Source organism: Pongo pygmaeus, chromosome 5 (genome assembly GCF_028885625.2).
Source record: "Pongo pygmaeus isolate AG05252 chromosome 5, NHGRI_mPonPyg2-v2.0_pri, whole genome shotgun sequence".
Taxonomy (NCBI): Eukaryota; Metazoa; Chordata; class Mammalia; order Primates; family Hominidae; genus Pongo; species Pongo pygmaeus.
Window position 1 is genome coordinate 7,248,194 of NC_072378.2, and position 23,896 is coordinate 7,272,089.

At 41.1% G+C, this 23,896-nt stretch overlaps 1 protein-coding gene across 1 annotated transcript in view; it reads right to left on the bottom strand.

Moving 5' to 3' along the window:
* Positions 1-23,896, bottom strand: part of CAGE1 (cancer antigen 1) — a 62,545-nt gene that overhangs the window by 17,343 nt on the left and 21,306 nt on the right. The window contains exons 8-11 of the mRNA XM_054492786.2: positions 21,385-21,465; positions 21,049-21,156; positions 11,665-11,769; positions 10,684-10,754 (exon numbers count right to left, since the gene is read on the bottom strand). Coding sequence (XP_054348761.2) covers positions 10,684-10,754; positions 11,665-11,769; positions 21,049-21,156; positions 21,385-21,465 — 365 coding nt within the window. The remainder of the gene's footprint in view (positions 1-10,683; positions 10,755-11,664; positions 11,770-21,048; positions 21,157-21,384; positions 21,466-23,896) is intronic.

Here is a 23,896-nt window from a genome sequence, read left to right on the forward strand (position 1 = left end):
GTGACAGCGTGCTGGCAGTCCTCATAGCCCTTGCTCGCTCTCGGCGCCTCCTCTGCCTGGGCTCCCACTTTGGTGGCACTTGAGGAGCCCACCGCTGCACTGTGGGAGCCCCTTTCTGGGCTAGCCAAGGCCAGAGCCGGCTCCCTCAGCTTGCAAGGAGGTGTGGAGGAAGAGGCACGAGCGGAAACCGGGGCTGGGCGTAGCGCTTGCGGGCCAGGTGGAGTTCCGGGTGGGCGTAGGCTTGGCGGGCCCCGCACTCGGAGCAGCCAGCCCTGCCCGCCTGGGCAATGAGAGGCTTAGCACCTTGGGCCAGCGGCTGCGGAGGGTGTACTGGGTCCCCCAGCAGTGCCAGCCCACAGGCGCTGTGCTCGATTTCTCACCTGGCCTTAGCTGCCTTCCCGCGGGGCAGGGTTCGCGACCTGCAGCCCGCCATGCCTGAGCCTCCCACCCACTCCATGGGCTCCTGTGTGGCCCAGCCTCCGCGATAAGTGCCGCCCCCTGCTCCACGGAGCCCAGTCCCTTGCTCCACAGGGCCTAGTCCCATCGACCACCCAAGGGCTGAGGAGTGCGGGCGCACAGCACAGGACTGGCAGGCAGCTCCACCTGTAGCCCCCGTGCGGGATCCACTGAGTGAAGCCAGCTGAGCTCCTAAGTCTGGTGGGAACGTGGAGAACCTTTATGTCTAGCTCAGGGATTGTAAATACACCAATCGGCACTCTGTATCTAGCTCAAGGTTTGTAAACACACCAATCAGCACCCTGTGTCTAGCTCAGGGTTTGTGAATGCACCAATCAACACTCTGTAACTAGCTACTCTGGTGGTACCTTGAAGAATCTTTGTGTTGACACTCTGTATCTAGCTAATCTGGTGGGGATGTGGAGAACCTTTGTGTCTAGCTCAGGGATTGTAAACGTACCAATCAGTGCCCTGTCAAAACAGACCACTCAGCTCTACCAATCAGCAGGATGTGGGTGGGGCCAGATAAGAATAAAAGCAGGCTGCCGGAACCAGCAGTGGCAACCTCCTCGGGTTCATCTTCCACACTGTGGGAGCTTTGTTCTTTTTCTCTTTGCAATAACTGTTGTTATTGCTGATTTTTTTGGGGTTTACACTGCTTTTAGGAGCTGTTAATACTTACTGTGAAGGTCTGCAGCTTCACTCTTAAAGCTAGTGAAACCACAAGCTCATTGGGCAGAACGAATAACTCCAGATGCGCTGCCTTAAGAGCTATAACACTGACCACGAAGGTGTGCACCTTCACTCTTGAGCCAGCGGGACCACAGACTCACCAGAAGGAAAAAACTCTGAACACATTCGAACATCAGAAGGAACAAACTCCAGACGTGCCACCTTAAGAGCTATAACACTCGCCATGAGGGTCTGTGGCTTCATTTTTGAAGTCAGTGAGACCGAGAACTCACCAATAGCAGACACATAAATGACATATTTATATTTCAGAAAGCACTCTGGTTGTTTATACAGAGTGGATCATTACCAAGTAGTTTTTTCTAGTCTCTTAGAAAAATAAAATGTAACTAATAGCTTTCCTAGTAAACAGCTGTTTCTATAAGTCCAAAGCCTATGGATGGAAAAATTACAGGCCTGGTGGGTTGGCTCATTCCTGTAATCCCAGCACTTTGGGAGGCTGAGGCGGGCGGATCACAAGGTCAGGAGGTCGAGACCATCCTGGCTAACAATGAAATCCCATCTCTACTAAAACAAAAAAATTAGCCAGGAGTCATGGCAGGCGCGTGTACTCCCAGCTACTTGGGAGCGTGAGTGAGGCAGGAGAATGGTGTGAATCTGGGAGGTGGGGCTTGCAGATAATTTTTTTTAAATTTTAGGTGAACCTATAAAGTGAGAGCAAGCTTATCAAGAAAGTAAAGGAATAAAAGAATGGCTACTCCATAGGCAGAACAGCCTGATAATTTTTGAAGCAGTGTATACCTTTTAATGAGACTAAAGCTAATTCACTATAATTAAACAAAAATACTGTTCTTCATGGATATAACAGACTAGATTTGATTTTTTTAAAAGTAAATCAGGGCCGGGTGCAGTGACTCACGCCTGTAATCCCAGCACTTTGGGATGCCAAGGTGGTAGGACTGATTAAGTCCAGGAGTTCAAGACCAGCCTGGGCAACACAGCGAGACCCTGTTTCTAAAATAAATTTTAAAAAAAGTCACACGTGGTGGTGCATGCCTGTAGTCCCAGCTACTTGGGAGGCTAAGGTGGGAGGATCATTTGAGCTCAGGAGATGGAGATTGCAGTAAGCCAAGACTGCGCCACTGCACTCCAGGCTGGGTGACAGAGCCAGACCTTGTCTCAAAAAAAAAAAAAAGCCGCGCACGGTGGTTCACTGTAATCCCAGCACTTTGGGAGGCTGAGGTGAGTGGATCACTTGAGGCCAAGAGTTAGAGACCAGCCTGGCCAACATGGCAAAACCCTGTCTCCACTGAAAAAACAAAAAAAAAAAAAAGAAAAAAAATAGCCAGGTGTGGTAGCGCACACCTGTGGGCCCAGCTACTCAGGAGGCTGAGGCAGGAGAATTGCTTGAGCCTGGGAGGCAGACATTGTGCTACTGACTCCAGCCGAGATTATGCCACTGCACTCCAGCCTGGGCAACAGAGCAAGACTCTATCTCAAAAAAAAAAAAAAAAAAAAGAAAAGAAAGAAGATTCTAATAAGCAGTCACAGTTGACAATGCTTATGATAAAGCCTAAATTCAGATTCTGACCTATGGTCTCTTCTTCAACACAAATTGGATCAACCACTCAACTGAAATACACATTAAAAAAAATTTTTTTTTTCACCCAAGCCCTGCAGAACATTTACATTTTTTAATTTAAAAATAACTGGGACAATCATCATGGTGGACGGGAGGCAGGACTATATTGCAGTTCTGACTAGGATGGACAGACCAGTGTGTGGAGGCTCGCGTCATGAATTTTAGCTCCAGAATGACTGCAAGAACAAATCAGGAACCCTGAGAGGACTCACAGACCCTCTGAAGGAAGCGGACTGCTCCTGCAGGAGCTGGGAGACACCCCAAATACTGTGAGTGCCCAAACTGCAGAAGTGGGAAAGGGAGACCCTCTGCTCCCAAACACACACCCCAACTGAAGAAAATGAAGGTCTAGTTTGCGAGAAGTTTCCGACCTTACCTGGAGCTGAGTCAATTTAGAGAGCCAAGCAAAATACAGGGGTAGAGGAAGCAGCGGGAAAGGCCCTGGGAGCTTGCTGGGTCCCCAAGCAGGCCCTTCCTGCCTGGCCCCACAGGGATCCAAAGTGGGGGGTTGGGGGGGTGGTGGGGGAACTTTGTAACAATTTGAATTGAGCAAGAAGCCTCCTGGCCAGAACGTGGGGGAGGGTGGGAAATCTATCTGGTTTGCAGACTCCACAGGAGGGAAAAGAACCAAAGCCCTGTTCTTTCACAGCTGGGAGGCGGGTAGCCTGGGGCAAGTTCTCAAGCCCTGCTCACCCACTGCCTGGAAACAGACTGTAAAAGGGGGCATGGTGAGAGTGAGATAGGCCCTTTGGATTGTGTGGGAGTTGGGTGAGGCCTGTGACTGCAGGCTTTCCCCCACTTCCCGAACAACCTGCATGACTCAGCAAAGGCAGCCATAATCCTCCTAGGTACACAACTCCAGTGACCTAGCAATCTCAACCCCATCCCCCACAGCAGCTGCAGCAAGACCTGCCCAAGGAGAGTCTGAGCTCAGACACATCAAGCCCTGCCCCTACCTGATGGGCCTTCCCTATCCACCCCTGGTAGCTGAAGACAAAGGGCATATATTCTTGGTAGTTCTAGGGCCCTGCTCACCACCGGTTCCTCTCCATACTACCACAGCTGATGCTCTCTGGAAAGTGCCACCTCCCCGCAGGAGGCCAACCAGAACAAAAATAAAACATTAAACCACCCAAGCTAAGAACCCTCACAGAGTCCATTTCACCCCCCTGCCACATCCACCAGAACAGGTGCTGATATCCACAGCTGATATCCATAGACAGTTCACATCACAGGACTCTGTGCAGACAACCCCCAGTACCAGCCTGGTGCCAGGTAGACTTGCTGGGTGGCTAGACCCCAAAGAAAGGTAACAATCACTGCAGCTCGGCCCACAGGAAGCCACATCCACAGGAAAAGAGGGAGTGCACCCCATCAAGGGAACACCCCATGGGACAAAAGAATCTAAACAACAGCCTTCAGCCCTGGACCTTCCCTCTGACAAAGCCTACCCAAATGAAAAGGAACCAGAAAACCAACTCTGGTAATATGACAAAACAAGGCTCTTTAACATCCCCCAAAATCACTCTAGCTCACCAGCTATGGATCCAAACCAAGAGGAAATCCCTGATTTACCTGAAAAAGAATTCAGGAGGTTAGTTATTAAGCTAATCAGGGAGGCACCAGAGAAAGGTAAAATCCAATTCAAGGAAATCCAAAAAATGATACAAGAAGTGAAGGGAGAAATATTCAAGGAAATAGCACAAAGAAAAAAATAAAAACTTCAGGAAACATTGGACACACTTATAGAAATGCAAAATGATCTGGAAAGTCTCAGCAATAGAATTGAACAAGTAGAAGAAAGAAATTCAGAGCTAGAAGACAAGGTCTTTGAATTAACCCAATCCAACAAAGACAAAGAAAAAAGAAAAAGAAAATATGAACAAAGCCTCCAAGAAGTCTGGGATATGTTAAACGACCAAACCTAAGAATAATCGGTGTTCCTGAGGAAGAAGAGAAATCTAAAAGTATGGAAAACATATTTGGGGAATAATCGAGGAAAACTTCCCTGGCCTTGTAAGAGACCTCAACATCCAAATACAAGAAGCACAAAAAACACCTGGGAAATTCATCGCAAAAACATTATCGCCTAAGTACATTGTCATCAGGTTATCTAAAGTTAAGGTGAAGGAAAGAATCTTAAGAGCTGTGAGACAGAAGCACCAGGTAACCTATAAAGGAAACCTATCAGATTAATAGCAGATTTCTCAGCAGAAACCCTACAATCTAGAAGGGATTGGGGCTGTATCTTCAGCCTCCTCAAACAAAACAATTATCAGCTAGGAATTTTGTATGTAGCAAAACTAAGTATCATATACGAACGAAAGATACAGTCTTTTTCAGACGAACAAATGCTGAGAGAATTCCCCACCACCAAGCCACTACTACAAGAACTGCTAAAAGGAGCTCTAAATCTTGAAACAAATCCTGGAAACACATCAAAACAGAACTTCTCTAAAGCATAAATCACACAGGACCCATAAAACAAAAATACAATTTAAAAAACAAAAACAAAAAACCAAGGTACACAGGCAACAAATAGCATGATGAAAGCAATGGTACCTCACATCTTAATACCAACATTGAATATAAATGGCCTAAATGCGCCACTTAAAAGATACAGAACTGCAGAATGGATAAGAACTCACTGGCCAGGTGCAGTGGCTCATGCCTGTAATCCCAGCACTTTTGGAGGCCAAGGCGGGTGGACCACCTAAGATCAGGAGTTTGAGACCAGCCTGGCCAACATGGTGAAACCCCATCTGTACTAAAAATAAAAAATTAGCCAGATGTGGTGGTGCATGCCTGTAATCCCAGCTACTCAGGAGGCTGAGGCAGGAGAATCACTTGAGCCTGGAGGCCAAGGTTGCAGTGAGCCAAGATCTCACTGTTGCACTCCAGCCTGGGTGGCAAGAGTGAAACACTTGTCTAAAAAAAAAAAAAAGAAAGAAAAGAAAGAAAGAAAAAAAGAAGAAGAAGAAAAAAAAGAACTCACCAACCAACTATCTGCTGCCTTCAGGAGACTTACCTAACACATAAGGACTCATATAAACTTAAAGTAAAGGGGTGGAAAAAGGCATTTCATGCAAATGGACACCAAAAGCAAGCAGGGGTAGCTATTCTTATATCAGACAAAACAAACTTTAAAGCAACAGCAGTTAAAAGAGACAAAGAGGGACACTATATGGTAAAAAGCCTTGTCCAACAAGAAAATATCACAATCCTAAACATATATACACCTAACACTGGAGCTCCCAAGTTTATAAAACAATTACTAATAGACCTAAGAAATGAGATAGATGGTAACACAATAATAGTGGGGGGCTGGCTTCAATACTCCACTGACAGCACTAGACAGGTCATCAAGACAGAAAGTCAACAAAGAAACAATGGAGTTAAACTATACCTTGGAACAAATGGACTTACCAGATATATACAGAACATTTCATCCAAGAACTGCAGAATACACATTCTATTCAACAACACATGGAATTTTCTCCAAAATAGACCATATCATAGGCCATAAAACGAGCCTCAATAAATTTAAGAAAACTGAAATTATATCAAGCACTCTCTCAGACCACAGTGGAATAAAACTGGAAATCAACTCCAAAAGGAACCTTCAAAACCATGCAAATACATGGAAATTAAATAACCTGCTCCTGAATGAGCATTGGGTCAAAAATGAAATCAAGAAGGGAATTTAAAAATCCTTTGAACTCAACTACAATAATGACAGAACCTATCAAAACCTCTGGAATACAGCAAAGGCGGCAATAAGAGGACAGTTTATAGCCCTAAACGGCTACATCAAAAAGACGGAAAGAGCACAAACTGACAGTCTAAGGTTACACCTCAAGTAGAGAAACAAAAACAAACCAAACTCAAACCCAGCAGAAGAAAGGAAATAACCAATATCAGAGCAGAACTAAATTAAATTGAAACAAAAAATACAATACAAAGATAAATGAAACAAAAAGCTGGTTCTTTGAAAAGATAAATAAAATTGATAGATCATTAGTAAGACTAACCAAGAAAAGAAGAGAGAAAATCCAAATAACCTCATTAAGAAATGAAATAGGAGATATTACAACTGACACCACTGAAATACAGAAGATCATTCAATGCTACTATGAACATCTTTACACACATAAACTAGAAAACCTACAAGAGATGGATAAATTCCTGGAAAAATACAACCTTCCTAGCTTAAATCAGGAAGAATTAGATATCCTGAACAGACCAATAACCAGCAGTGAGATTGAAATGGTAATTAAACAATTACCAACAAAAAAAGTCCAGGACCAGATGGATTCACAGCAGAATTCTACCAGACATTCAAAGAAGAATTGGTAGCAATCCTTTTGACACTATTCCACAAGATAAAGAGAAAACCCTCCGTAATTCATTCTATGAAGCCAGCATCACCCTAATACCAAAACCAGGAAAGAACATAATCAAAAAAGAAAACTACAGACTGATATCCCTGATGAACACAGACGCTAAACTCCTTAACAAAATACTAGCTAACTGAGTCCAACAACATATCAAAAAGATAATCCACTATGATCAACTGGGTTTCACACCAGGGATTTAGGGGTGATTTAACATATGCAAGTCAATAAATGTGATACACTACATAAAAAGGATTTAAAACAAAAATCATATGATCTTCTCAATAGATTCAGAAAAAGCATTTGACAAAATCTAGCATCCCTTTATGTTTACAATTCTCAGCAAAATTGGCATACAAGGGACATACCTCAATGTAATAAAAGCCATCTATGACAAACCCACAGCCAACATAATACTGAATGGGGAAAAGTTGAAAGCATTCCCTCTGAGAACTGGAACAAGACAAGGATGCCCACTCTCACCACTCCTCTTCAACATAGTACTGGAAGTCCTAGCCAGAGCAATCAGACAAGAGAAATAAATAAAGGGCGTCCAAATTGGCAAAGAGGAAGTCAAACTGTCACTGTTGGCTGAAGACATGATCATTTATCTTGAAAACCCTGATGACTCCTCCCAAAAGCTCCTAGAACTGATAAAAAAATTCAGCAACATTTCCTGATACAAGATAAATGTACACAAATCAGTAGCTCTTCTATACACCAATAGCGACCAAGTGGAGAATCAAATCAAGAACTCAAGCCCTTTTACAATAGCTGCAAAACAAAACAAAACAAAACAAAACAAAACAAAAACCTAACCACAGAGTCGAAAGACCTCTACAGGGAAAACTACAAAACACTGCTGAAAGAAACCACAGATGACACAAACAAATAGAAACACATCCCATACTCATGGATGGGTAGAATCAATATAGTGAAAATGACCATACTGCCAAAAGCAATCTACAAATGCAATATAATCCCCATCAAAACACTACCATCATTCTTCACAGAATTAGAAAAAACAATTCTAAAATTCATATGGAACCAAAAGAGAGCCTGCATAGCCAAAGCAAGACTAAGCAAAAAGAATAAATCTGTAGGCATCACACTACCTGATTTCAAACTATACTATAAGGCTATAGTCACCAAAACAGCATGGTTCTGGTATAAAAACAGGCACATAGACCAATGGAACAGAATAGAGAACCCAGAAATAAATGCAAATACTTATAGCCAACTGATCTTTGACAAAGCAAACAAAAACATAAAGTGGGGAAAGGACACCCTTTTCAACAAATGGTGCTGGGATAACTGGTTAGCTGCATCTAGGAGAATAAAACTGGATCTTCATCTCTCGCCTTTTACAAAAGTCAACTCAAGATGGATTAAGGACTTAAATCTAAGTGCTGAAACTATAAAAATTCTAGAAGATAACATTGGAAAAAACCCTTCTAGACATTGGCTTAGGCAACAATTTAATGACCAAGAACCCGTAAATGCAATAAAAACATAGATAAATAGTTGAGACTTAAACTAAAGAGCTTTTGCATGGCAAAAGGAATAGTCAGCAGAGTCAACAGACAACCCACAGAGTGGGAGAAAATCTTCGCACTCTATACATCTGACAACGGACAAATATCCAGAATCTACAAGGAACTCAAACAAATCAGTAAGAAAAAAAATAAACAATCCCATCAAAAAGTGGGCTAAGGACATGAATAGACAATTCTCAAAAGAAGATATACAAGTGGCCAACAAACATGACAAAATGCTCAACATCACTAATGATCAGAGAAATGCAAATCAAAACTACAATGCGATACCACCTTACTCCTGCAAGAATGGCCATAATAAAAAAATCAAAAAACAGTAGATGTTGGCATGGATGCAGTGATCAGGGAACACTTCTACACTGCTGGTGGGAATGTAAACTAGAATGTAAAGAGCCACTATGGAAAACAGTGTGGAGATTCCTTAAAGAGCTAAAAGTAGAACTATCATTTGATCCAGCAACCCCAATACTGGGTATCTATCCAGAGGAACATAAGTCATTATATGAAAAAGATACTTGAACACCCATGTTTATAGCGTCACAACTCAAAATTGCAAAATCATGGAACCAACCCAAATACCCATCAATCAAAGAGTGGATAAAGAAACTGTTATTATATATATGTATAGACACACACAGACATATATATGATGGAATACTACTCAGCCATAAAAAGGAATGAATTAATGGCATTTGCAGTGACCTGGATGAGACTGGAGACTATTATTCTAAGTGAAGGAACTCAGGAATGGAAAACCAAACATCGTATGGTCTCACTGATATGTGGGAGCTAAGCTATGAGGACGCAAAGGCGTAAGAATGATATAATAGACTCTGGGGACTTGTGGGGAAGTGTGGAAGGGGGATGAGGGATAAAAGACTATAAATATGGTGCAGTGTATACTGACTGGGTGATGGGTGCACCAAAATCTCACAAATCACCACTAAAGAACTTATCTAACCAAATATCACCTGTACCCCAATAACCTATGGAAAAAAATAAAAAATAAAATAAAATAAAAATAAAAATAACTGAGGCAAAGCAATATCAGCAAAATGATAGTTTGATATTATTTTTTAAATATTAATTTTTTAATTTTGATATTTCATTGGCCTATGATCATTGAGCATTGGCTGAATTTCCTTGGTTATAAGCTGAAGAGGAATCAAATTTTATATTTCCTGAGTATACAACATCCTCTCCCCTCTTCAAATTTAAAACTTGCCTGCATTAATTTGAAAAAATGGAAAAACTGTTTGACATTTGTTCTGCTTAGAAACAATTGTGAAAACCAAAAGCAAACTTTCTAAGATACAAATGCATGCACTTTTAATTATTTTGGGTGAGGCAGGCTTATAGAAAGCTCATATTTTGGGGGCGCTGTCTCTATAAAATTAGACTTTTTGTTAAGCTCCAGTGATAGCCAGCACAGCATAAATGAAATTGGGGGAAGGATGGAAGAAGCAGCATATTAGAAACAAGTATAATGAATAAATAAGAACTATGCGGAGTTTAGGAGCACAGATTTTGCAGTGTTTCATGCTGAATCCCATTCTCATGAGTTTATTTCCTTCTTGATATATGTATGAATATGTTTAATTTGGTGTGCATTCAATATCTTTTTGTGAGTAATTTCTAAGCACTACAAGATTTTACTTGAATACTACGATAATGTCCTCTAAAATTGTTGAATGTTTTTTATTAATTCCTTCATCACCCCTTTAAATCAAAGGGAGCTCTGAGAAAGGAAGATGAAAATCTGGTTGCTTCACTGTTGAAGTAGTCCAGACATTAAGCAGTCTACCTATATTAATAAAGAATGAACTTAATTAATAAAACTGCACATTTTTCTTCTTTCTAGGAGTCTGAAAAAAAGAATTTAGAATCCAGAGAATAAGGTATTAGTAAATATTCACAAAATTAAGGATTCGTTTTTTCAACTTACTGTGCAATCTGGGAGTGGGATATTGCGAGCCTTTGGTCAGCACATTCAATGATTTCTTCATATGATGTAACCTTGAAAAAAATAAGCTAAACCAATTATTTTTCATTCTAGAATTTTTCTTTTTTCTTTTTTATGACTACAAGTTGAAGTTTAATTATCTGACTATTAATGAAAGTTTCATAAAAGGCAAAACACCTTCCTTACATTTTGAAATCAGGAACATGAAAAAAATAATTATAACATGCCCATTAATCATGCAGAAAACATGAAGTACCAAAAAATGGACAACAGTAATGAGTCAACTATAATCCAGTTGTCTTCTAAAAAGTACTATATGCATCAGCTAAGGATTATAGTTCATTTGGTTAAAGTTAATGCAGTTTTAATAAGGTGAACTAGAACACTAAGTTGGCAAGATTTAGAATTATCCTGAAAGTGAAGTAGCAATACTAAGATTTTAAATTGCCAACAGCAGAATGGATAGACACACACAACAATCTTTGATAGCTTTCAGCTAAAAGGATAATGGGGGTGTTTTATAATGTCATTATGAAGTAAAAGGGATCAATATAAATGTGCTACATCATCCCACAGACCCTTTTTAGCTCTAAAATTCTATTAATATTTGGCATAGTTTTTAAAAGGCACAAATATTTCCGTAAGACAGTTTGTACCAGGCCGGGAACTGTGTCTCAGGTCTGCAATCCCAGGATTTTGGGAGGCCGAGGCAGAAGGATTGCTTGAGACCAGGAGATTGAGACCGGCCTATGCAACATAGTGAGACCATGTCTCTACAAAAATTTTTAAAAATTAGCCAGGAATGGTGGCACATGCCTATAATCCCATCTACTCATGAGACTGAGGCCAGGAGGCATGCTTGAGCACAGGAGGTTGAGGCTGTAGTTAGCACTGCACTGTACTTCGGCCTGGGTGACAGAGTGAGATCTTGTCTCAAAATACAAAAGAAAAAAAAATTTGTACCTTCTTTATTAAGTTGCCTAAATGTCTTTGATACTTGTCATTTTCTTCCATGAGTCTGCTGCAGTGGTTTTCTTTTGACTCTAGGAGATGTCCCAATTTTGTGATCTATGGAGAAATATCAGTAAACATACTAACCTGGAACCTGCCAGGAAAGCTATGCATGGATGCCAAGAACAAATGAGAAAACTGAGCAATACTTTATTCCAATATTCTTCTAAACTGAGTTGTACTGTAGGTGAAGCATGAGAGGCTATGAACCAGATAATGGTTAGACTGCACTTAGAACAGATAAACAAAAATTATAATGCGGTTTTACCTTTCCTCTTTATACTATAAAACAGCATGGCAAATAACTGAACACCTATTGGTACATACAAATATTTATCAGCCCCAAATCTTCCTTATCGTCTTTCCATATATAGCCAATGGGTAGACATATTTGACTCTATATGAAGCACTGATTTTTCAGGTTTGAGAAATACTCTCCCTTGCATAAATGATCGCAAGTTTTTAAAAAGGTTCAGCTTAATGTATTTCATTTTCTGACCTATGGTCCAATTTTTATTTGCAAGAAAGCCATTAAAAATGAAAAATTATGTGACATCTAAAATTAATTATCAGGAAATGGTATTCACAAGTTCCCCTAGCAGTTACCTTAATTTTCAAAGCAATTATAGAAGAAAAACTATAAACATGAAATAACAATGTTACATGACTTTTAATCATCTAATGTTTTATTTTTTAATTATTTATTTGAGATGGAGTCTCACTGTCGCCAAGGCTGGAGTACAGTGGCGCGATCTCAGCTCACTGCAACCTCTACCTCCCAGGTTCAAGCAATTCTCCTGCCTCAGCCTCCTGAGTAGATGGGATTACAGGTGTGCACCACCATGCCCAGCTAATTTTTGTATTTTTAGTAGAGATGGGGTTTCGCCATGTTGGCCAGGCTGGTCTTGAACTCCTGAGCTCAGGTGATCCGCCCCCCTCGGCCTCCCAAAGTGCTGAGATTACAGGTGTGAGCCACCGTGCCCGGCCTAATGTTTTAAATATACTTATGTGTCTGTGGTGAAGAACCCTAGAGGAATCAATAACAGAGCAAATTTTCAGCAGAAATAGCAACTTTCTTTCTCTTATATGAATAAATTAATGAGGACAATATCAAATCAGTGGTCCCACTTCTCTAACAACATACATTATTTAAGGTACTTAATCCAGTTATTATTACCTCAATTTAACAGTTGGAACCAAAGTGAAGAGAATTTAAAAGATTTTTGAAGTAGAAAATGCTAGAATCCCTATTTCTCAGCTATTAATGTTAGGCTCTTTTCATCCCATCTCCTCACTACATCCTGGAGTGGGGGTTGCACTCTGCTTCATGGCACTTGACTGAAGCAATGTGGAATTCCCTCTCAGTTTCTCTTTTTCATTATAGATTTCATGGCACGCTTTGAATTCTTTAATAGCTTTCAAGATCAAAATAACAACCCTTTTAAGTCTGCAGATTGATTTTTTTTAATTTGCTAACCTCAGATTAAAGAAAGAATAGCAAAAGCTTCCTTACAGAATAATATTTATTTTAGAGATAAAGGAATTGCTCTGCAGAAGCCGGGTTTTTAGATTATTATGAAAAGAAACACAACACTTTAAGTTTCTGCTAACATACACATTTTAACTGCTTTAAGGGTATAAGTGACATACGATTAATAACACATATTTAAAGTGCACAGTTTGGTAAATTTTTGTTGTTGTTGTTTGTTTTTATATTTGTTTTTGTTTTTGAGATGGACTATCGCTTTGTCACCCAGGCTGGAGTGCAGCGGTGCAATCTCTGCTCACTGCAACCTCTGCCTCCAGGGTTCAAGTGATTCTCCTGCCTCAGCCTCCCTAGTAGCAGGGACTACAGGTGCATGCCACCACGCCTGGCTAGTTTTCGTAGTTTTAGTAGAGATGGGGTTTCACCATGTTGGCCAGACTGCGGTTAGGTAAGTTTTGATATATATATATGCCTCCAAAACTATCACCGCCATCAAGATAATGAGCCTGCCCATCACCCTCCACAACCAAAGTTTCCTCTTGCCACTCAGCAATCCCTCCCTCCTGCCTGTCTGCTTTCCTTGACCTCCACACTGTCTGCCAGTCCCAGGCAAACACTGATCCACTTTCTGTCATCATAGATTACTTTGTATATTCTAGAAGGTTATATAATGGAACCAAACAGCATTTACTCTTTTTTTGTCTAGTTCTTTTCACTTGGTATAATTATTTTGAGGTTCTTCTATGTTGCATGTGTTTCAGTAGTTCATCCCTTTTTTATGACTGAGGAGTATTTTCATCGAATGAATATATACAATGTATTTACCCATTCACCTGTAGACAGACATTTGGGTTGCTTTCTGATTTGGGCTATTTATTATAAATAAAGCTACAAAGACCTCATACATATTTGTATGAACATATGCTTTCATTTCTCTTGGGTAAATATCTAGGAGTAGGCCAGGCACAGTGTCTCATGCCTGTAATCCCAGTGCTTTGGGAGATGGAGGCGGGAGGATTGCTTGAGTTCAGGAGTTTGAGGCTGGCCTAGGCAACATAGCAAGACTCCAGCTCTACAAAAAAATTTTTTTTTTAATTAGCTAGGGCTGGTAATGTGCACCTGTAGTCCCAGATATTCTGGAGGCTGAGGTGGGAGGCCACAGTGAGCCAAGATTGCACCACTACACTTCAGCCTGGGTGACACAGCAAGTGATACCCTGTCTCTTAAAAACAATAACCCAAAAAAACTAGGAGTAGAATAACGGTAGGTGTGTGTTTAACTTTTAAAGCCATTGCCAAAATGTTTTCCAAAATGGTTGTACCATTTTACATCCCAACCAGCAGTGAATGAGAGTTGCATTTGCACCACATTCTCTCCAAGCCTTAGTATAGTCAGTCTTTTTAATTTTAGACATTCTAAAAGGGGTGCAGTGGTATTCTTTGTGGTTTTAATTTGCATCTTTTTTTTTTTTTGAAACAGAGTTTCGCTCTTGTTGCCTAGGCTGGAGTGCAATGGCACAATCTCAGCTCACTGCAACCTCCACCTCCCAGGTTCAAGCGATTCTCCTGCCTTGGCCTCCCAAGTAGCTGGGATTACAGGCATGTGCCACCACGCCTGGCTAATTTTGTATTTTTTAGTAGAGATGGGATTTCACCATGTTGGTCAGGCTGGTCTCAAACTCCTGACCTCAGGTGATCCACCCACCTCGGCCTCCCAAAGTGCTGGGATTACAGGTGTGAGCCACCTTGCCTGGCCTAATTTGTATCTTAATGATGTTAAGTATCTTTCCCACCTCTTCAGCACCTCCTTTCCTGAGTGGCCTGCCCATGTGTACTGCAGCACAGAGTGCAGACACAGACCCACAGAAGTTGTGATGGGCCTCACTGACTGCCTTGAAGATGTAGGCTCTAAGGGCAGGGGTGAGTTAGGCAGAGGCTGAACACCCATGTTGGGTCATGTTCACAGCAACAGACATTTGACATAGCAGAGGAGGAAGTCCTTTTGGAGAGCTGCTCCCCTGGCAGTGTGGACTACAGCCAGCAAGAGGCAGAGAAGCCAAGATGAGGTTCACTCAGTCCAGGTGGGACTGCTCAGTCTTGAGCCCTCCAAAGATATCCTGGGTTTGGTCCTCTCTGTATCCCAAATTTGTGGACACAGTTCCAAGTTAATAATATATTAACTTGCTTCAATATATTATGAGGCACTGAAATCCAAATCACTAAAAAACTGAGGTCACACATCTTATATTCACTTTCTGTCGCTGCTGTAACAAATTACCACAAACTTAGTGGCTTCACACAACACAAAGTGATTATCTTATAGTTCTGTAGGTGGGAAGCCTGGCACAGGTCTCACTGGGCTAAAGTCAAAGTGTCAACAGGGCTGCGCTCCTTTCTGGAGGCCTTAGGGGAGACTTTCCAGCTTCTAAAGGCTGCCCACATCTTTGGCTTAGGTCCCCTCTCTTCATCTTCAGAGCCAGCAAGTGTTGTAGCTTTGAATATTCTTCAGTAGTCAAATCTCCCTCTGACATGTCTGGGAAAGATCCTCTACTTTTAAGAACTCATGATTATTGGACCCACCCTGACAATCCAGGATAATGTACCCCTGAATCTCAAGGCCCTTGATTTAATCACATCTGCAAAGTCCATTCTGCCATGTTCTGGGGACTAGGGTGTGGGAATCTTTGGGGGTGCCATTATCCTGCTACCACACACCTGTTATGAGGGTTACTGAGGCCCTCCATGATTTGAGGTGCAGGTAGCCTGGCCATGAGGTGAAGCCAGGGTATTTAGCTCTATCTAGGTCATAATTCAAGGTTTCCTAAGAGGCTTTTACTTGCATTAACACACTTTCCTCATATAGGGTTGTCTTACACTCTGGTAGTGTCAACTTAGAGGGAAAGTATGTCAAGGTAGACATAACATTCACCATGAACAGTGAATAAATCAGCCATCATTATTAATAGCCTTGCAGATTGAGATATGAGAAGAAGATTGGCTGATTGAGTTTCCAATTCTCTACACAAAGGTTTTGAGGTTGTGTACATACAATACAATATAAACCTGGCTGGGAGAGATGGCTCACAGCTGTAATCCCAGCACTTTGGGAGGCCAAGGCGGGCGAATCACCTGAGGTCAGGAGCTCAAGACTAGCCTGTCTAACATGGTGAAACCCCGTCTCTACTAAGAAATACCAAAAAATTAGCCAGGTGGGGTAGTGCATGCCTGTATTCTCAGCTACTTGGGAGGCTGAGGCAGGAGAATCACTTGAACCCCGGGAGGTGGAGGTTGCAGTGAGCCGAGATCACGCCAGTGCACTCCAGCCTGGGTGACAGAGCAACACTCTGTCTCAAAAAACAAACAAATACAATATCAATCAGAAACTAAACATTAAGCCAGAATACATAGAGCAAGTGAGAAACAACATGCAGATATGAAGATAGCTAAGACCTACACTCCAGTGTCATATTTGCTAATAAACTTCTTTGTAGCTAGAACGAAATGGAAATCTGGTCAGTCACATAAATAATGACAAATCTGGTTGTCATTATTTATGTGATGAAAATATACCTGCTTCTAAAAGAGAAGCTTGTCCTAGTGGGCCCGAGATCCTCTAAGGAAGTTCTCATCCAAGTGAAACAACCATGTCTCTGTAGCAAATGAGAAGGACGTTTCCTAGGATTGTTGAGGGTCTAACACCAAAGCACAACTCAGTAAAAGCAATTCTGCAAGGGCCGAGATAGTATGTTCCAAGCAGCAGCTTTCAGATCATGAACATGATTCAGGTTATGACTCTTTATGAAGTGGTAAAATGAATTTATAACCAACATAAAAAATGAAATGGAATAGAACAGAACAGAATTTTAAAACCCAATGTTTTAGCTGTGTGTGTGTGCATATAAGTATTCCATCAAGATGTAAAACGTATTTTTTCTAAACTGAAGATTACTACTAGAGGAACAAAAGAACTGCAAAGATAATCCTTCAGAGATACAAGAGCTCTTAAGCTCTTGCTAAGAGCTGGTCAGGAAATAGATTGATGTGATATCCTTCAGTAAGGACCTGTAGTGCAAATATCGTTTCCCACCCTTGCTTTAGAATGGAAATTCAGAAAATCAGAACCAGGAAGGTGAGAGATAGGGTCAGAGTATCAGAAGCACTACTGTGAAATGCCAGGATGCTTGAGAGAACAAGAAAACAGCTGGTAAGGTTGACATCTATGTAAACTAAGAATGTAAGATTCCACCTGGCTGGACAGCCCTCTCACCTGTGTGACCCAAGTTTTAGTGATGACCCTAGTCTCTTCCTTAGGAGGCTGATCAGTGGCAGAGAGGCTGGCAAACTATAAAGTATACTCAAGGTAATACCGTGCCAAATCCAGACACAGGTGGGTCCGTTTCATCATTCAGGTGGACCACAAGATACTGGGTTTTGATTGTTTTCTTTTGGCTCACTTGGAAAATTTTTCCTAAAGCAGTAATTTTCTACTTTGCCTGTTCCTTTCTTATTCTTGTGACTTCTTTACAATTTAACAAGCTGTTAATTTTAAAGGCTACCAAAATAATAAATTAGGTAAATGTTTTACGTAATATATGATTGCCATATTGAAGTGGTATGTTTTAAGACAGATTTTGGTTTTTAAATTTTAACTACTCCGTAATACTGGTTAGAGATATCTTATCTGTATTAAAAGTTATCTATTTTACTGAAGATGGGATCTAGGAGGAACTTACTATGAGCCTCTTTCAACTCTGAACATCAATACCGTTAAGTGGACTTTTGCCTTGTTCCCAGTGATCAAATCCCTGACTGTGTCAGTGTCTTTCTGGACCAGGAGACATTTTGCACTTGACAGTTAAACTCCCAGGATGCTTGAGTCAGCAGGAAGGCAAAGCTGAAGTTAAGGACCCTGTCTCAGGATGGAGGAGGTCAGGCTGTGAATGGACCAGATGGCAGGGTCAGAACCGGGAAGAGGAGCCAGTGGCAAGGGGTCAGAAGGACATGAGAGAAGCACACAATGATGTGCCAAGGGGAGCATGAGCATCACCCTGCACTCCAGCGGCCACACCTTGCTGGCCCAGAGTTCCTTAGAGAATGAGGTGTGAATCTTCTGGAGTACATTCTGCACATCCAAAAAATAAAAACAAAATCCTTTTTATCTTGAAAATTTTCACGCAAGTCTAAAGAATAACATAATGAACCTCCATGTTTCCATCACATAACTTCAACAATTATCCACCTTTTCCATTACTGTTTTATCTTTCTCCAACCCTGCCCCTACCCCTACTATGCCACCTATTTGCTCTCCTGGAGTACTTTAAAGCAAACCTTGTCATCATATTAATTCACTCATAAATACTTTTCAAAATGTAATACTAACAGGCTGGGCATGGTGGCTCACACCTGTAACCCCCAGTACTTCCCAGAGACTTTGAGAGGCGGGCGGATCACCTGAGCTCAGGAGTTCGTGACTAGCCTGGCCAACATGGCAAAACCCCGTCTCTACTAAAAATACAAAAAATTAGCTGGGTGTGGTTGGTGGGTGCTTGTAATCCCAGCTACTTAGGAGGCTGAGGTAGGAGAATTGCTTGAACCCCAGGGGCAGAGGTTGCAGTGAGCCAAGATCGTGCCACTGCTTCAGCCTGGCGACAGAGCGAGGCTCCATCTCTAAAAACAAACAAATGTAATACTAACAGATAAGGGCTTTTAAAAACACAATGATACCACTATCACATCTATTAAAATCAAGAATAATTTCTTAATATTATCTAATATGCTGAATTCAATTTCCTATTATCTCACAAATGTCTTTTTATAGTGGTTGGTTGAGTTTCATACACTGCCTCTGGCTGATTTGTCCTTTAAATCTCTAGCCTCTCTTAGTCTATAACAGTCACTCCCTGTCCTTCCCTTCTCTCGTGCCAATCATTTATTTATGAGAGGCCTCCACATTCAGGGTTTGTCATTATGGTGTGACCGAGTACCTTTCTTTACCTACTGTAGTTCCTGTCTGCTGCTAGTTAGGTCTAGAAGCTAGCTTTTGGATTCAGCAGTTTTGGTAAGAAGCCTTGTGGAGGGTGTTGTGTGCTTCCTCTGCACCATGTCAAGGGGCAGGGGTCTGCCTGTCTCACCATTAGCGGGGTTGAGATTCATCGGTGTGTTCAAGTATTGGTCAATATGACTCATTCATTAAAAACTCCTTATTAATCTTGAACCTAAAGGTTTTAGCAGCCATTATAACTGCTTACATACCTTAATTTATTCAGGAGTGCAAAATATAATTTTCTAAACTTATCTTTTCTTCAGCTTTTAATAGCTTACATTCTTCAATAAAGAACTCTCCCTCATCAATTATTTGGATACTCTGAGATAGGGTTTGTACATCAAAGCCTATAGTGCATTTTAAAGGTGTGTCTGACACTCTGCCATTTGTGGCCTTGTTCCCATTCCAGCTCCCACTGCTGGGAACACTACTGTTCACTCTCATCATCTTTGCATCACCAGGGCCTGAAGCATAGGTACTGCTAATGGACAACAGAATGTATTGAGTGCTGTCCTCTTAGCTCCCTATGCCCAAATTTTACTGGTCTTTAAGACCCAACTGCCATCTCCTTCATAACCTGCACTTAGAAATAATCTCTTCCAGTCCTCAGACAAGTATCCACTCTGTTAGATGCCAGCTATTGTACCTCTTCTCTAAAAACTTTCCCTTTCCTCCTGATAAACAGTTATTTATGTATCTTATCTTCTTTTCTAGATTCCTTAGTACCAGGGTTTATGTTTTGTTTCGCTTTCTAGCTCCTTAGTGATTAGCTTGTTTAATCTTTTCTGGGAAGTCAATAATAATTACTGTTGTTTTTTTTTTTTTTGAGACAGAGTCTTACTCTGTCACCCAGGCTGGAGTGCAGTGGCACGATCTCAGCTCACTGCAACCTCTGCCCTCTGAGTTCAAGCGATTCTCCTGCCTCAGCCTCCCAAGTAGATGGGATTACAGGTGCCTGCCACTGCACCTGGCTAATTTTTTGTATTTTTAGTAGAGACGAGGTTTCACCATCTTGGCCAGGGTGGTCTTGAACTCCTGATCTCATGATCCACCCACCTCAGCCTCCCAAAGTGCTTGGATTACAGGCATGAGCCACCACGCCTGGTCAATAATTACTTCTTAAATGAAAAAAAAATTAGAAAAGAGGAAAGCTTTGAACCTTCACGTTATTAGACACTTTTCTATTAAAGGTGAATTGTATGTAATGAATTTAGTATAGAATGCTGCTTTTTAATCATTTAAAAAATATGATGGTAGACTTAGCTAATTAACTTCTATAAAAATTCATTATGTTAATTAGTCGTTTTCATTTTAGTGAGATCCAACTGAATTCCTAAATTGCTCTATAACTATCTAGATTCTAAGATCACATTTTCATTTTCTTCTAACATATTTTTCCTATTTTATCTGCCTTTATCTTTAAAACACCATCTAAAGTACGTTATGAGTGTTATTGCCTAAAGCACACCTTAACCATGGTTGTTGTACACAGCTATTACTGTAGTATATGCAACAGTATTAGTGTACTTCATCTACTATGAAAAACAGCACTTTTTAAATTTCTGCATTTGGAAGGAAATAAATCTGATTAATCTTAACAGAAACGAGGTAGGACAATATTTAAAATTTCAAAACCCCAAAATGCAAACTTCAATTCTATATTATTGTGGGTAAATAATAATGCCATGATGCCAGTGTGTGACCCTTTTTATAAGCCAGTTTTTTGAAGGATGATAACTTCTTAAACTTGCTAGTAAAATAATGTTGTGTACAAAAATAATAGCAAGGTAAGAAAAGGTCTTTCTTACCAAGAAATCAAGCTCCTCATTTAGACTGTGGTACTTATCCAGTTTGGCTCCCAGAAAGGTAGGTACATCTCTGATACTCTTGGCTTCATCTGAATCACAGTCTATGACCTGAGATTAAATATATTTGTTCTTACTTTCAATCATTTCATACTCCTTGGAATACCTGACAATAAATACTTTATTAGTTTAAAAATCAAAGAGATTATCAGTGGCTGGAATAATAAAAGTGCAGAACTTAGAACTAGAAGGACTTCAACAAATTTACCAAAAGAACATAAATACCTGAAATTGTATATTTTTATGTTAAAGATAGTACATAGTAAATATTAAGCTCACCTTAATAGCATGATCTTGAAATGCTTTTTCCTTAGCAATTAACTCTCTAAAGGTTGTGATTCTATCTTTATGTTTCAGTAGCTAAGAAAAGGAAAACATTCCGTATTTTAGAGAAAAAATACAACTATACTCTAATATTTATAATAAAATAATCAAACCGGGCCAGGCATAGTGGCTCATGCCTATAATCCCAGCACTTTGGAATGCTGAGGCCGGTGGATCACCTGAGGTCAGGAGTTCAAGACCAGCCTGATTAATATGGTGAAACCCTGTCTCTACTAAAAATACCAAAATTAGCCGGGCATGGTGGCTGGCACCTGTAATCCCAGCCACTCAGGAGACTCAGGCAGGAGAATTGCTTGAACCTGGGAGGCGGAGGTTGCAGTGAGCCGAGATGGTGCCACTGCACTCCAGCCTGGGCGACAGAGCGAGACTCTGTCTCAAAAAAAAAAAAAAAAAAATCAAACCATGCAGTGTAACAGTCTTCAAAAAACATATAAAAAATATGTTTTTATAGCTCTTGTGAGGAAAAGAATTCACACAGCAGGTCCAAGACTGCTAGGCTTAGAGAGGCCTGCTGGCAAGGCTGCCCCATGACTGGCATTTGGAAAGTTGGACTGCAGGAAGTTTTCCACCACTCTCTGATGTAAATGGCTTATGGTGCTTAACCTACTTGCCCAAAGCATGGGACTTAAGCTGAGCATCTACTTTCCTTCCAGGGGTCTGGAATTTTGGTACGCACTAGGCAGAGGGTGCTTATGTGAACAGCTCCTGATAAAAACCTGGGGCACCGGGTCTCTAAGAAGCCTCGCTGGTAGATGACACTTCCACACCAGTAGTTGCAACTCACTGCTGGGGGAATGAAACGCATCCCATGTGACTCCATGAGGACTCTTGGAAGCCTGAGTTTTGCTTCCTCTAGACGATGCCCCTGTACCTTTCCCTCGGCTGATTTTGCATTGTATCCTTTGCTGTGGTAAGTCATAGCTGTGAGGACGACTCACAGTCCTTCAGCTCAATCATCAAACCTGGGGGTGGTCTTGGGGTCTCCAAGGAGTTATCCTAACATACGATTGTTGTTACAATCAGGCTATTAAAATTTTTCCTTAAAGAAAAAAATTAGCCAAATCTGGGTGTAATTTATAATCATTTCTTATTTATTCCTTCAGTATAATCATCATCTTAATATCCAATATTCAAACTGGTTAGTGAAGTGTGGTGCACAAAATATTTTTTATTCTTTATTGCAAACATTTTCCAATATTTAAAATGGAGAAAAAACTTTAATGAACCCCATGTAACTATCATTCAGCTTCAATAATTAACAGCTAATGGTCAATGTCATTATATCCTCAATCACTTCCCTCTTCCCTCTATCCCCCTTCACTGAATCAAACTGCAGACATCATATCACCTGTCAATACTTCAGTAATTACACAGAAGAAATTAACCAAAAGAACATAAATATCTGAAAGAAATATTTTGGGGATTTTTTTTCTTTTTGTTGTTATTGTTTGTTTGTTTTGAGACAGGGTTTTGAGACTTGCCTCACCACAGCTTCGACCTTTCTGGGCTCAGGTGACCCTCGCACCTCAGCCTCCGGAATAGCTGGGATACAGGTGTGTGCCACCACGCCTGGCTAATTTTATTTTTTGTAGAGACGGAGTTTCCCCATGTTTCCCAGGCTGGTCTCAAACTCCTGGGCTCAGGCCATCCACCTTCCTCAGCCTCCCAAAATGCTGGGATTACAGGCATGAGCAACTGTGCCCAGCCTGAAATTGTATTTTTGTAACAACCTCAGTTGGGCTTATTTTTGAAAGCTGTTTAGAGGAGTAGAGGCCAGTCGTTTCTCTGCATGACTGTGCTCATACTTTGGTCCTGTCCTCTACAGGCTGGCTAGGAGGCAGAGAGATTCTTCAGGATACCCGCAACACATCAGTTCAGATAAGTGTTACAGAATGAATTTGTTATAATCCAAGATTCCAGGTTTGAATACGTTTTGATTCCTTTAGCCAGATAAAATTGTCATGTCTGCATTCCCCTCAGATTCAAAATGGTACAATTTGACATCCTGTTATCACCTTCCTTATTTAATTCTCTTCACTTTATCCTTCAATCTCTATACTACCACACCTAGAAAAGAGTACTTGAGGCCGGGTGCGGTGGCTCACGCCCGTAATCCTAGCACTTTAGGAGGCCAAGGCAGGTGGATCACCTGAGGTCAGGAGTTCAATGGCTGCATTTCATTAAATTCGGCCTGGTCAACATGGTGAAGTCCTGTCTCTACTAAAAATACAAAAAATTAGCTGGACATGGCAGCACACGCCTGTAATCCCAGCTACTTGGGAGGCTGAGGCAGGAGAATCACTGGAACCCGGGAAGTGGAGGCTGCAGTGAGCCAAGATCATGCCACTGCACTCCAGCCTGAGCAACAGAGCAAGACTCTGTCTCAAAAAAAAAAAAAAAAAAAAAATTAAAGGAAAGAGTAACTAAAGACAATCCAAGAACCTCT